This window comes from Poecilia formosa, unplaced genomic scaffold, assembly GCF_000485575.1.
Source record: "Poecilia formosa unplaced genomic scaffold, Poecilia_formosa-5.1.2 Scaffold363, whole genome shotgun sequence".
Classification (NCBI taxonomy): Eukaryota; Metazoa; Chordata; class Actinopteri; order Cyprinodontiformes; family Poeciliidae; genus Poecilia; species Poecilia formosa.
The window spans coordinates 168712-183521 of NW_006800302.1; the positions used below are offsets into that span (position 1 = coordinate 168712).

At 39.0% G+C, this 14810-nt stretch overlaps 1 protein-coding gene and 2 long non-coding RNA genes across 3 annotated transcripts in view; 2 read left to right on the forward strand and 1 right to left on the reverse strand.

The window, feature by feature from the left end:
* Positions 1-1104: 1104 nt before the first annotated feature.
* Positions 1105-14810, reverse strand: part of prtga (protogenin homolog a (Gallus gallus)) — a 34510-nt gene continuing 20804 nt past the window's right edge. The window contains exons 11-19 of the mRNA XM_007574872.2: positions 7667-7762; positions 7408-7594; positions 6585-6712; positions 6317-6487; positions 3647-3826; positions 3436-3559; positions 3204-3345; positions 2344-2466; positions 1105-1689 (exon numbers count right to left, since the gene is read on the reverse strand). Of these exons, the coding sequence (XP_007574934.1) occupies positions 1315-1689; positions 2344-2466; positions 3204-3345; positions 3436-3559; positions 3647-3826; positions 6317-6487; positions 6585-6712; positions 7408-7594; positions 7667-7762 (1526 nt within the window). The 3' untranslated portion in view covers positions 1105-1314. The remainder of the gene's footprint in view (positions 1690-2343; positions 2467-3203; positions 3346-3435; positions 3560-3646; positions 3827-6316; positions 6488-6584; positions 6713-7407; positions 7595-7666; positions 7763-14810) is intronic.
* On the forward strand, positions 1577-7500 carry LOC107833325 (uncharacterized). The gene is made up of 5 exons (XR_001659049.1): positions 1577-1662; positions 5945-6053; positions 6330-6475; positions 6591-6734; positions 7416-7500. It is a non-coding gene; the product is annotated as an uncharacterized LOC107833325 (long non-coding RNA).
* Positions 7524-9141, forward strand: LOC107833326 (uncharacterized). Its single transcript, XR_001659050.1, has 2 exons — positions 7524-7630; positions 8878-9141. It is a non-coding gene; the product is annotated as an uncharacterized LOC107833326 (long non-coding RNA).

The following is a 14810-nucleotide window of genomic DNA, read 5'->3' on the forward strand; positions in this document are numbered from 1 at the left end:
GACAAGCGTGAAAACCAAACTTGTCGTTTTATTGTATAACTTTTAACGAGGAAAGAAAAGGCGGGGATGGATAGACGGCAGCCGTCAATAATAATGACTGTAAGCCCTCGGTGTAATCACTGATTTGCAGCGAACACTTTTTACAAGGTAAGACTAATGTTCATGTACTTTATAAGTAAGTATGATTAGAAAGATGTCAAGTATCGCATTATGGAGAAGGTAGCGTTTAACCGTCAATAACCATGGAAACAATGCCCCGCCGTCACGTAGCCTAGCATACAAAAAAAAGGGTCAGTCTTTAAGTCTGCTAGTGTGTAAGGAGAACGCTGTTCATGACAGTGATATAAATCATGTGGTATGAACTCAGGCAAAGTCGGAAATTTGATCAGCTCATCAAGAGGGAGGAAGTACGGGTCGGTTTCTAAGCTAGCTGTTTCAAACTTTTGTAAATACCGCCATCTATGAGCCCCAACCAGTTGTGTTACGCTCAAAGACAAATTAGCTTGACTCGAACAAGGAGACGCCACGATTAAACTGGCAAAAACAACTTGGGAACACAGGCCTCATTTCCTATGTCCATCATGGCGCAGCAAATGATTAAGTGACTAGTTACAAAGGGTCTTTGTTTTAAATATCTGAAATACTGCCAAACTGGTGACGTGACCGTTGCTGTTTTATCCAGTTTCCTCTTGTGCTATTACACAGATTTTCTCATTTCACACTGTTTATATTTTTTATTCTTAAGCAGTTATGAGGCACAATGGAAAAAAAAAACTTGACCTTCTGCTGCTCAAGTTACTTAACAGGTTGTTGCTAGGTAACCAAAGAGTGAGTGAGTTGCTAGGTAACCAAAGAGTGAGCTAGTGAGTTGATTCCACGAACCTTGGTTAGCTAGCTGTGAGAGGTTGAGCGGTTAAAGCCTTTCGTCTTTCTACATCTCAGAGGAAACCTGTTGGAGTTCAGTAAAATTATTAATCATTCTATCAGAAATATTTTCTATTGATATTGATCATGTCTCTTTTACGAGATATATAGATATATCTATATCTGTATAGATAGATATAGATATATCTATATATCTATATCTATATCTATCTATATATAGTTATTGATTAATTATTATGTAGTCAGGTAGTAGGCTGATTTTGTTACCTTTTTGTGAACTAATTATCGGCACTCTTTTAGTTTATAATCACCAAATAATCCAGATGTGGCGTAAACATGTAAACCTACTTTTCACCTGCTGTATGATTGAATTACACTCCCTTTCTTCCTGAAATACACTCACACCTACATCCAAACTCGCAGACGCAGCTACACACTGAGTTCACTCTGAGAACTTCTCTGGGCTTCCTGATGACTGCAGCTGGCTTCAACAGACTCCTTCAGCTTGAGGTCAGCGGGACTCTTCTCCAGCAGCTCCCCGCCACGGTCAAAGTCTCCCCCGTCGTCCTCCGTCAGAGACGGCGGGCGGCTGTTGGGACCAGAGTTGGTCAGCTCCGTGTCGTCATGAGAGAAGCGCCCTGAGTCGCCCGTTTCGTGGCTGCCCTCGCTGTTGGATGAGCCTTCTGCGTCGCCAGGATGACCCAGCAGGTGCTGAAGAGTGGCAGGGTGGTTTGGAGAAAGCTCCTCTTCGTAGGTCAACACGGTGGCGCCAGGCAGGTAAGAGAGTGTGCCGTTTCTTTCGTTCTGCGGCACAGAGAAAGTTTGGTCAAACATTGTGAAAGAGACACTGTAAATAATCCTGACTTAGAGTTTTTCAAACTAAATTGTGGAGCATGTTCAACAAACTAGGGCTGAAATGACTAACTGGATTAATCATGATGATCTGATTACAACAAATTAATGATTAAACATTAACTGGAGTATGCAGACTTGATAAACAATTTGAAAAAAAACAACCTGTATTCAGAGCAGTATTTAAGCAAAAACTATTTTTTTAACAATAAAAATACCTTTTTTATAAGAATGTTTTAATCAGAACTCATGAAGTGTCCTAGTTCTAGTTTCTTCCAGTTGTAATTCACTAAAGGAATGCTTTATTATTGCGTTTTATGCAATAAAAAATGTATTTCCTAATTTAAAAAAGTTGAATTGTTGAAATTTTATTGTGTTTCTAATTTTGTATAAGTGGTTATTTGAAAAATCTGCATAATTATATATTTGATTAATTGTCAGATTAATTGAATACAAAAATAATCATAATTTGAGAAACCCTCCCTATAAAGTTATGTTTGGCTGTTTTGGACTATTTGAGTCCAATAGTTGCAATTGCAAATACTGATGCAAATTCCCCCATCATTCTTGTACATTTTAAATTTAAAGAGAAGAACTTGAACCTACCTGCACAATTTTCCTATCCTGTTTCACTGCACTTCTAAAGAAAGACCATTTCTTCTTCTTCTTCTTTAAATCTGGGCTGGGCTGAACAGGGCCGTTGGAATTTATGATCAGGCTGGTTCCACCCTTCAGTAAAAAAACAAACATTTTTAATCTAAATGTTACATTAGTCCTGATAATACGGCAACCATGAGGCACAAGGAGGATTTGTTTTTCCTTTCCGCTCCCTTGCAATAATTTGCTGGTGTGGCACAATTGAATACTGGAAGTCTTTCTATTATTTAAGGTTTTTCATGTATGTTAATATATTGTTTGTAAGATATCTGAAGTTTTATATCTTTTTATTTAGGAAATGCACCACAAACCTATGTGCAAAATACAAAAGCAAACAGGCCAAACATGGGCTTTTTATCTCTTTCCATCCCTTTTGAGATGTAAACAGAAACTTTCGGTACGAAGGGAAAAAAAACAACAACAAAAAACATCCAAACTATCTGCACTATTTCTGAGTTATTTTCATGGGGTAATAAAACCATCAGTTTTGATTGTTTCTCTATTTTGTTGGTAGTCTGAATGATTATCTCAACCTTTCATAAACAGACATAAACATGCAGTGAATAAATCAACTTTCAATCAGTTTTTGCATCAAAGAGTTAAGAATACATAAACACGTTTTCTCTGAGGCTCTTTAATTGTAAATCAACATTTGTGACTGTAAACAGAATAAGACTGGGGTGTATTTGGTAATTTAATTGCGAGGGAACGCAAAAGAAAAAAAATTCCCCATATGATAATAGAAAGAATTGCAATATTTTTATAAACAACTTCTGATGCATCTGATGTCGGTCAGCAGACTAATTTACCTTTGCATCGATGAAATGACCTCGACTCATCATCGGTACGGTCACTTCGGCCATCTGCACGTCTCCCTCCGGTCCTACATGTATTGCAGCTGCAGCAGACGAGCTTTCCCCGTCTCCGTACGTTTTCACAGCTGATAGTTTCCTGAAAGAAAACAAACAGAAAGCGTGACGCTTTAAGTAGCTGGAAAAATGGAGAAGATAAATGCCCCCAGCATTCAGAGACGCTGCGTACCTGTTTTTGCCCCTGCAGACTATGATGAAAGCACAGATGATGATGCAGGTGAGAGCGATGCAGACTCCCACACTGATCCCTGTCATTGACTTTTGGTCCAGGTGGTAAAAGCCATTAGAAAAACCTGCAGTGGATCACGACGTGAAGTAACAAACCCGGTCTCATTTTCAAAAACCAGCCGTTGTGAGTGTGCCGTGTGGCTTTCACTGACCTGTGGAGTGTGTGGAGCCACTGGAAAGTCCGGCATCATGACCAGAGGAGAGGTCTGCTCTTACCGTCAGCTCCACCACGTCAGAAAACGGCCCGTCGCCCATGTTGTTGGATGCTGAAACTTTTACCAAGTAAACCTGGCCTGGACTCAGGTTCTCCAGCAGCGCCATGGTGATGCTTCCTGTGGTCAGATGTAACACTTTCTGAATAAACAGCTGAAAATGATGTTTTCTTTTTTTGCCCTGTTCATTTACATGTGAGAGTACAGGGCTGCAGCTAATAATCATTTAGTAATCGATTAAAAAAAAACTCATACTGCAGATTTTTCATTCAACCACTTAATCTTATTTTTATACAATATTAGGAATACTTAAGAAAATGCAAATAAACAAATAATATAATTTCTTTTTTTAAATCTGAAAACATTTTATTGCCAAATACTTTGATCGACTGTAGCAAAAGATCCATCTGCAGCTTTAAAAATACTTGTAACATCAACATGTGAAAAGCTCACCCTGTCCTGCTTGACTTAATGTTAAATCTATTGGTTTATTTATTGTTTACTAATAATCAGCTAGTAGAAGATGTTTAACACAAAATTAATTAGCAGAATTTGAACTTGGTGAAGCTAAAACTCGGCCACTTTAGGAGTTTTAGGTAGAAAATATTTACAGTCAATGACAGTTTCTCAACATAATTGCTAAATTGATATATTTTTTGTACAGTTTTGGCTTAATTACTGCTCTGATTGTATTGTTATTTTAGCAAATTGCAAAAAATATACTCCAGCTAATGATTACTTGATTATTTAATTGGTTGACAATTATTTCAGTAATTGATTAATCTGATTAATTGTCTGGGAGAAAATAAGGAGAGCTTAGTCTAAGCACAATTTAACTTTATATGTTGGTCATTAAAAAAAAACAGGAGAAAACTGAAAAAATTGACGCTTGTTCAATGCTCTGTCAAAATGCATTCAAGGATTAGAACATGTGCCAAATTTAAATTTTGATATTAAATTTGAAATATTAGGCCAGTCTAAGTGAATAACATAAAGTCATTAAATTAAACTTATCTAAAAAAGTCACTTTTTCTTGTGTTCAATAGAAATTAAAAGAACAGCTTTAAGAACAAAAACACTCTATGACAAAAGCAAATTAGTAATTTTGTTTTCAATTGCAACTATAACGTTTCTGTTTATGTTAAGCGAACCAGTGTAGAGTTTGATGCTGCGATGCAGCCAAAGTGAATCCTCACTAGACGACCATCTGAGGGTAAAACCTGGAGGTCAGGGGGCATCAGGGCCGCCCACATTCCCTAACCTGGTACCGCCCTGCCTGCTCACCACCAGGGTCCCTGCAGGGGCTTCTGGGAGGTGGATGGGGGAGGAAGGAGGCTTTGTGAACCACTTCACTTCTGACCTCTTGGCCAGTGGCAGAGGGGGTTGCTATGAGCTCAGCTTGTGTGTTTCCTGGGGTCATCTACGCTTTAAGAGAAGCTCTACTGCATCACACACCAGACAGCAGGTTTATATTACTAAACTGTGACACTTAAATTATTCCTCTGTACATGGAGCAGCAATGTGTGACTTTAAGGTTTTTATGTTCTGGAAGGATGTCTATCGAAAAAAATAAATAAATCAGTTATCAGGTGAATTTTAATTAAAATAGTAAAAACAAATTAAGGTTAAAAAGAGCAAACATTTTCTTTTTAATCAGATATAACAGCTGTTTTTTAGATGTTAACAGAAAGTCTGAATATTTCTGAGTTGGGCTGCAACTAATGACTATTTTTGTAATCGATTATTCTGGCAATCAGATGAAACAACCACTTTAACCTTTTTATGCAATTTAGAATTACATAAAAAGATCAGAAATAAACCAACAATTCAATTCCTGTTTTAAAGAAGAAAATAAAAAAATGATTGCTTAAAATGCAATAGCACAGCCTTCCTTTAGTGAATTTAAACCAGATAAAGATTGGGTGAATTTATTTTACAAAGATGTTTTTATCACAAATGTAAAATGTTTATATTTGTTCAGTCTTGGCCTAATTACTGTTCTGAATAGGTTATCTTTCTCAGCAAATATCCTTTATTTCAAATCTGTGCACTCTAGTTACCAATAACTAAATTAATTGATAAATAGTTCAATAATGGATTCATCATGATTAATCCGAATGATTCTCCCTCTTTCTGAGGTAAAAACAGAGACAGAATTAGTTATTCTATCTACTGTGTATCCATACTTACAAAATATTCATTCATATCTTTTAAATGTGGTTTGCATTTATCTTCCAGCAGGACAACAAACCCTAAACATCCAGCCAGAGCTGAATTGGTACTGTTTAGATCAAATGGTCCAGTCAAAGTCCAGACATCAAACCAACTTACAATCAGAACTTGAAAGGTGATGTTCACAGACACATCTGATCAGGTGTGACAGCATTTGAGCTATTTCACAAATGTTTAAATCTAGTTTGGAGACAAACTACAAATGTCTGAAGATTCAACTGCAGCAAAACGTGTTTCTACAGAAAAGAAAATGTTGAAAACAGTGCATTCCTTTGCACTTATGTGCTATTTTGTGTCCAATTACATAAAAAACCCAACTGAGTGTCTGTGAACAGCTGAAGAGCTGTGAATACTTTCTCCATTTGTTGTCCTCCTCACCTTCTCTTTGCAGGACTTGCCATTCACCAGCAATCCAGGCATTTCGTGAGGCGTACAGTATAGTGTAGTGCGTTACGGCCACATTTGGTTCATCTGGGAGTTTCCACGAAACGAGCGCCGTGTCTTCTTCAATCAGCGTCACTTTGATGTTGGAAGGAGGTAATGTTGGAGCTGAGAGATAATGGAGGAAAGAACAAACTCAAAATGTGCACCGGTACCATTAGATGAGCAATTTTAGCTTCAAATAATGGCTAAGTTTCAAACTTACCTTCAGGGAAAGTGTTTTGATAGACCACAGGGCTCCAGGGGCTGGAGAGCTGGTCGATATGAAGGCGCACAGCAAATTCATACTTGGTGTTCGGCTCGAGATCACGCACAAGAAGGCTCTGTTCACCTCTGCAGAGAGAAGACATGACAGGTCAGAGAACAACATAAAACCAACTAAATGAAGCGCTTTGCTCAACTGGCTTTGAGCTAAAAGACAGAGGACAAGTTGTAGCTGTAAAATTAATTATTTCTGGCACCATGAGGCCACCACTGATTTTATTCAGACTATAAGCTGGGCCAGCCTGTTTAAAGTGTCCAGGAGATGGAGATGTGGAGCTGTGCAGAGGATGCAGGAACACAAACAGCACATTTATACTTCAGGATTTAAGCTGAAAATGTGAAACAATTCCTCTAGATTCAGACAAAAAGTTCATCAAATTACTGCTGCGTTACACAAAATGGTGATCAGAAAAGCACTAAAAGACATTATCACACAGCTAACAGTAGCTGGATGTCTTGGAAAATTATTTCTGAAAGTTAAAGGGTTAGAACTAACAATTATTTTAGCAATCAACTATTTTACCAATTATTTTAATTATTAATCAATTAACTGAATAAAAAATTTATCATATTTGCAAAATTTCCATTAATCACTTTGGCTTATTTTACACAATATTAAAAATACATTAAAACATGCAAACAAAAATAATGTTATTACCCAAAATGCAGTAAAATAGCATTTCTTTAGTGAACAATTATTTTAGTCCTGAAAATAAATAATAAAAAAACCTCAAAGTTGGTTTAATCTTCATGACAGTTCTTACGTTTGCAGGTAGAGGACCAGCGAGGCGTTCTGCAGTCCTACTGGGTTGCAGCGGACGGTGTAGTTCAGTGCATGGCTGGAGGTGAAGGCCGGTCGGCCCCAGAACAGAAACACGGCCGAGGAGCTGTTGGTCCGGGCCTGAACGTTGTGAGGAGGCGGTGGAGGCGGCACGAGGCGATCTCGGACAGCTACCAGAGATTGAGACTGAATTTAGCTAAAGTGAAGTAAGGAAGTCGGAAGTTTTCCAGGTTTGGACTTACAGACACATCCAGGAGTGCTGATGGTCTGATCTGCTTGGTACCCGTCTCCAACAGCGTTGTAAGCCAGCAGCTTGACATGATACTTCCTTCTTGGGTCTGAATTGAGAAACAGTTACAACGTTTAAATGAGTGTAACTCATTCAATATTGGGTTAAAAGTTTAAAAGAGAGCTGAACTGTGTGAGGTCGGTGGGGTTTTCTGGTGTGGTGGGAAAGAGGTGGCCCAGTGGAGCAGATGCTTGGTGATGGGAGTCCTCTGGTCAGTTTAACCCCACAAAGGGCAGCAGAACAGAGGAGCTCTACTATCCATCACCCTGTCAGCTCGGGTCTTTTGATAGCAAATGACAAAGGCTTTTCTCTGGCCTCGGTCAGTGGCCACTTCGACTCGAGGTCTGAATCTGGGGGTCAAACAGAGAGGCAGAATCCCCAGGGAGGGGGCGCTGCAGACGGTCAGCAGCAGTTGTGACCTCCGTGACCACGAAGACCCACTGGCCATCTGACCAAATGAACCTTTTACTCCTCAAACAATGACCAGGCCAGGATTTAAATGCTGCGTACGATTTCACATTTTAAAGGGGACATGTTGTTCTCCCTGGAACATGTTAGGATACGTTTATGGGCTTTACAAACCATGATCGTCATATTTTTTTTTTTTTTTACACAAAATCATTCTTAGATTTTAGTTTGTACAAGTGGTTTCTGAATAGTTAGTCAACAACAAAACACTTGTCTTTTCATTTGTACAGTGCCTAGAGCAGTAAAACCAGCTGACCAAATGTGCTTAAGTTCCGCTCGGGTTGCTAGGTAACAGGACTGGGCTTGGGCGGGGTTGCTAGGTAACGGCTTAATAATCAGGAATTTTTTGACATTGTTACATAATAATAGTATTAATAAAATTAAGTAACATATAGAAATAGTTTTAGAAACTGCTCAATTTCCAGACACCAAACAAACATTAACTTATTGTGAAAAACAGCTGGGTGTTTTTTTTTAGCACTCAGGTTGTTTTTAGAAGAAGTTGAGACCCAAATGGAAGCAAAAACAAAAAAGTGGAAAAAATTAGAATTTCGCAATGTAGGTCCCATTTAAGATTAGGAAAATATTTATTAATTTCACTAAGTTAGTTGGCAAGTTTTGAAAAACACATAAAAAGACACATGACCTCACAGTATTTTCTGCTTAGTAGGAGACAAACATGCCTATCTGTTGCAGTGAGGACATAAGACAAGGAGAAGACAACAGGAGGACGAGCTTGTTTCCATGGAGGCTGAAAAGTTTAGCTAGGGGTGGAGCGGAGCTGCCTGCACCCCCCATGCAGCCCTGAGGAGTTTCACTGAAGCCACAGCAGGGCCAGCAGGTCAGACTGAGATAAAACCGAAGAATTCAGGGAGGTGGGAGTGATATATGAGATGAGAGGTGAGTCCTGCTCTGCAACAGTTAGTTGCAAAGACAATAAAGAGCAGCGGATTAATGAGATGAATGGTTCCTGTGAGTTTTTAAATGCTAAAATTAATCAAAATTGAGCAGAAACAGCATCACTTAAAGCTAAACTCAGAGATTTTGAACGGTATTGACTTCCAGAGTAGCTTTTTTTTTTTTTTTTTTTTTTTTAAGGCTAGACCCCAGTGTCCACCTCTTAACAGGAGGAGGCATTTAAAGCGCACCTCTTCCCAGCTCTACAAATACAATGGGCCTGCCGTAATTATGTGCAAGAGGAGCTCTGAGAGGGGGGAAGCTTTGACATCTGGGCCATGACCTTTGACATGGAATCTGGGCAAGCTAAATCCTGCAAAAGGAGGGGATACACATCTCACTCTGAAAGGGGGGGAGGTCCAGAAGAGGAAGTGAGTGGAAAACCAGGGAATCTCACAAAGAGTGGGAATTAAATTGCTGCTTAAAAAGGGATGTAGCAGCATCCTGACAAGAGACAACTCAGTCAATAGGTCTGTTTTTTTGGCTTCCTGGTGTAAAACCAAAACATTACCATGCGACCAAATACAAAGTTACATCAATATAATCTAGAATAGCCTATTAAACACTGGTTTATTTAAAAACACTAATACAACAACAACAACAAAAAGCACAAAAAATATACCTGCTAATGTTAATTTGAATTTTGACTAAATCAAATGCATAAATACAAATATATAAAGCAAATACAATTTCAAATATCCTGTTATATAGTATGTACCACTGGTGGGTGATATGGACTTTATTTTTATTATGATATTTTGTGGTATTGTGATAACCATCGCAATAACTTTTGTTGTAGCCTTATCGTAAATAAGAACTATTATTTCTTTTTTAGGTCCTGCATTGTTGTGACTGCATAACACAGCAATCATAGCCACACAAACGGCAATATTGTTCTTGTAAAACATTTCATAATACTCTTAGCTAAGACACCAGTCTCATAAGAAACTGTCTAAGCTACACACAGTAACTGCATTTAATCATATTTATTGATACTCTCATTGAACAAATATTAGAGAAAATAATGCAAATAACAATGCTGACAATACGGTCAGTTCTAGAGGTCATTAATTGGAATTTATTAAAGCAGCGATATATCAAAATTCTTATGATAAGAAATGTATTACGATAAATGATAAACGACAGGATAAATGCTCACCTCTACTATGTACTCCTTAAATGTCTGCAGAGCTTGCTTTGGGTGCCAGAACTAAAGATGCTCAGACATTTGTATATTGTTGTGTTTGATCCATTTGCCCCTTTTCTCTTTCCCTCCTTTTACACATGAAACTTAATTCCTGCTGGCCCCTGAAGTTTTGTTCTGTTGCAAAAAGCCCCCCAGGCCGCAGCAAGCCGGGCCTGAACGGGGGCCATAAATGTCAAGTCCTGCATGAACCCCCACACCACGGCATCCATCATCCTCCCCGCCGCCTCCTCTCTATTGAACTTACTCACACAAATCAACTCTCGGACGTACGCTGACGTACTCACACAACCTTTTAAAATTCTGCCTTTTCGTGCGCTTACAAGTGTTTCTGTACACTTTTTATCAGAGTGAGACGGGATGCAGCATGGCGTGACATAAATCTACATTTGTGCACACAGCGCCGATTGGTGCCAACAGGTATGACGGGTATTTAGGCCTGGGCAGTAAATGCACCTCCAAGCAGCGTACACATGTGAGGAAGGGTCAAACCACTGAGCCATTTATACCCAGCTGGAACCGCTCCAACACATGCCTGCCTCTCATGGTGAGCTTTTAATCATCGGGACTGTCATAAGCGATAACTGTAAATGGTGGTTGGGGGGGCGACAACGGTCTAGTAGCTGCTGACTCAGCAGAATCCAATACTGCCACAGTTAAAAGTTCAGGGATCAATGGTGCTGGCAGAAAAAAAAGACACAGCCTCTGTGTTTTACACCAAGTGGATTATAGGAAAAGTCATTTACAGAGCAGGGAGATTTAATTTGGAGTGATCACCTGCTGTAAAAGATCAGCCTCAATAAGCCTCAGCAGCCTGCGCTGCTTCAAAGCCACATGATTCAAGTTACCAAGGTCCACACTGTGGTTTATAGTGGAATTAGTCAAATATAAATCTAGCTAGGAGTGCTGCACAAGAAATGTTTTCCAAATGTGCCCTCATCTCTTCAGGAAAAATCACCTCAGCTGTCAGGTTAAGACCTCCTCGATTTTAAGATTCATTAACCGATTTTACTTTTGGTTCACCTGCCTTAAACGGTATGAAATTGTTTTTATGTTATTATAGTGAGAAATATAATCTTGGAGATTAATCTTAGCTCAAAGGTTTGGTTCAATTTACTTGTATTGGGCGTAAAATCTACACGAGTTAGGTTAATTACATGGAAAGCACATTGCACTAATCACCTGGATGTCTTCATAAATAAAAAACATTTTAAGGAAATATGGAAGAACATTTCAGAGGGACATTTTTTATTTCAAAGAAAAGCGTCTTGCTGTTTATTTTGTATAAGTTAAATGTTTAGATAATTAGAGGATGTGGGATGACCACAGGTGTGTGTGTGGTTTTTAAGTAATTTTATTGCGTGAAATCGATGACAACCCTCTAGATTTTCCATTACTTTAAAAATAATGTGCAACTTTCCAATTTTTCAGCCTTTTTCCCATTTAGCCAATTTAATGCAAAAGCGCATCCACGTTTTATCGTACTCAACCAAAATAACATACATTAGATTATGTTTTAACCTTACAACATTGCATATCTTACATTTACATCTGGTTGTACTAAGGGCTGCAGCTCAGAGAGGGAGTTCTCAGACCTGCCTATTGTTTGGGCAACAACTCATTTGGCCAAGGGATGCATTTCCTTTAGGTCCTGGCTAATAAACCCTCTTTGTGGCTCTGAAAGCCAAACACAATGAGACTCTTTGATCTCCGTGCTCCTCAAGCAAAACTGCTCAAAGCAGCCATAAAACACGTGATAAATCAGCCTCCACAGAACAGCTTTCTTCTTTTTAACACACAACACTGCAAGAGTCTTTTAACAAACAGGAACAAAACAACTACTCTCTTCATTTCAGCTACATCTCTGTTATTTATTTAGCCAGTTACTACATTTAAAATACATTTTACAGTAAGAAAAATATCCAGAAAGCATAATTACATTGGTATAAAACTTAACATATTGAGATAGTTTTCTACAGCCTCTTAAGTACATTATGACTCTTGTTAATGATTTTCAGCTATATTTAACACCAGCTGTGATTTACTGTGCCTTCCTGATCTCCTACAATCACAGAGCTTCCTGATTTACAAGTTAGCTGCTGACCAGCTGGCTGACCCCTTTGGCCACAGATGGTCAGATGTCCAGCACACTGGCCAGAGCCCCCGCTCCTCTTTCAAACAAAACACAGAAAATAAATCTGACCCAAAGGGCCAGAAAAGCTCTGATGTGCCCCCAAAGTCTATTCAGCAGCCACAGAAAAGCCCCATGCAGAAATATTGCTCAGAGGTGAAAGGTCAGGGAAGTGGGATGTGGTTCTGTTCTCTCTCTAGACCCAGAGAAACTCTGCTCAACACATGACAAGACTTAAGCCTGTTAATCATTCACAAGTTTGGGTGTCAACAAATGCGACGACTGCTTCTACCTGAATCCAAGACTTTTTCTCAGAATATGAGTAAAGTTGGAGAGAATGTGGAGGGAGATCAAGATGAGGGTAAATTATAAATAAAATCTCTGCTTTTTTTCAACCAGTTCTGATTTTATTTTATATTTTGCTCTGAAAATGAAAATATTTTCAAAAAGTGGCTTTTATTTCAATCATCCCTTCTTTGAGTTGTATGATGGGATAAGAGGGTCAGGCTAAAATATCTTTTGTTTTAATTACGAGAATAAATTCATAATATTAACAGAATAAAGACACAATTTTACCAGGTGAAAGTCTTAAAATTAGGAGAGAGAGAAAAAATCTCTTAAGAAGAAAAAACATTGGAGAATTGTTGCTTTTTTCATGTTGGAGTTCTCTACTTCTTAATTCTCCACATATTACGACTTTCATATTATTTTGACTTTATTCTAAAAAAAATCCTTAAAAGTCCTCATAAAGTTGATCTGAATTCAAAGTCCAAATAAACAGAGGCTCTAAAAGATGCCTGTCAAACAAGATGGCTGCTCTGAACTATGGAAACCCAACGAGTGCAATGGTGGGGAAAAAAAAAATCTAGATTTACAAAAAATTTAACCTTCAAAGACCAGAGATTTGATTCATTGATAAAATCGATTTAGCTCAATGGTAGAGGNCTTTCATATTATTTTGACTTTATTCTAAAAAAAAATCCTTAAAAGTCCTCAAAGTTGATCTGAATTCAAAGTCCAAATAAACAGAGGCTCTAAAACAGGGCTCACCAACACGGTGCCCGCGGGCACCTGGTCGCCCGCAAGGACCACATGAGTCGCCCGCAGGCCGGTTCTAAAAATAGCACAACTCACTAGTGAGCTGTGTCTAAAAAATTTTTTATTCTGTTGCTATTCTCTTTTTTAATCACACTTGCATTTATATAGCTTTAAAAATGACAGTATCTTAAAAATATCCTCATTATACATGACGTTTAGAAAAGTTAGGGTGAACTCTGACTTACTCTAGTTCTAATTCAATGGTCAGTATTGTGCGCATGACAAAACCAGTGCCAATGGAACGTAGGCTAGCGGACACAGCGAAGATGGGCGCTGAATGCAGTTTCTTTCCCCAAAAATATGACTGAAAAAAGAAAGAAAACTTATCACTTTAACGAGGAATGGGAGAAGGAGTTCTTTTTTACGGTTGTGAAAGAAACCTGCGTGTGTCTCATTTGTGGGGCGACCGTAGCAACCGCAAAGCGGCACAATATTGAGAGACATTTCACTACGTGTCACAAAAATTACCATGCTAACTACCCACCGGGAAGCGCACTACGTGCAGAAAAAGCCAGTGAGCTAAAGGCAGCTTTGGGTAAGCAACAATCTTTTTTCACGAGGGCGGGAAAAAAGTCACTAAAAGCAACCGAAGCCTCGTTCAGAGCTACACATTTTCTGATCAAGAAGAAGAAGGCATTTTCAGATGGAGCAGTTGTCAAAGAAGCAATGATGATAATAGCTAACACTGTACTTAAAGACGACAAAAATGGAACCGATCTAATCTGTACTCTCTCCGACATCCAACTGGGGGCATCTACGATGGCTAGACGAGTGTCAGCTATGTCTGGTAACCTGGCCGATCAGCTGGACCGGGATCTGGCAAAGTGCAGGTGGTTTAGCATCCAGTGCGACGAGTCCGTGGACAGCAGCAGTACAGCGCAGCTGTTGGTCTTCATCCGGATGGTGTTTGAAGATTTCTCCACAAGAGAAGAACTCCTGACACTACTGCCCTTAAAGACAACTACGAGGGGAGTTGACATTTATAACACGCTGAAGGAGTTTTTCGTGCAGAAGAAGGTAGCATTGGAAAAACTGGTGGCGGTGACAACAGACGGGGCTCCTGCTATGATCGGCCGACATACAGGTTTCATCGCTCACTGTAAAGGTGACTCAGACTTCCCAACATTTCTGCATTATCACTGTGTCATTCACCAGCAGGCATTATGTGCAAAAGTGATCGGCTTTGAGCACGTGATGACTCCCGTTGTAAAAATCATTAACAACATCCGCTCCAAAGCT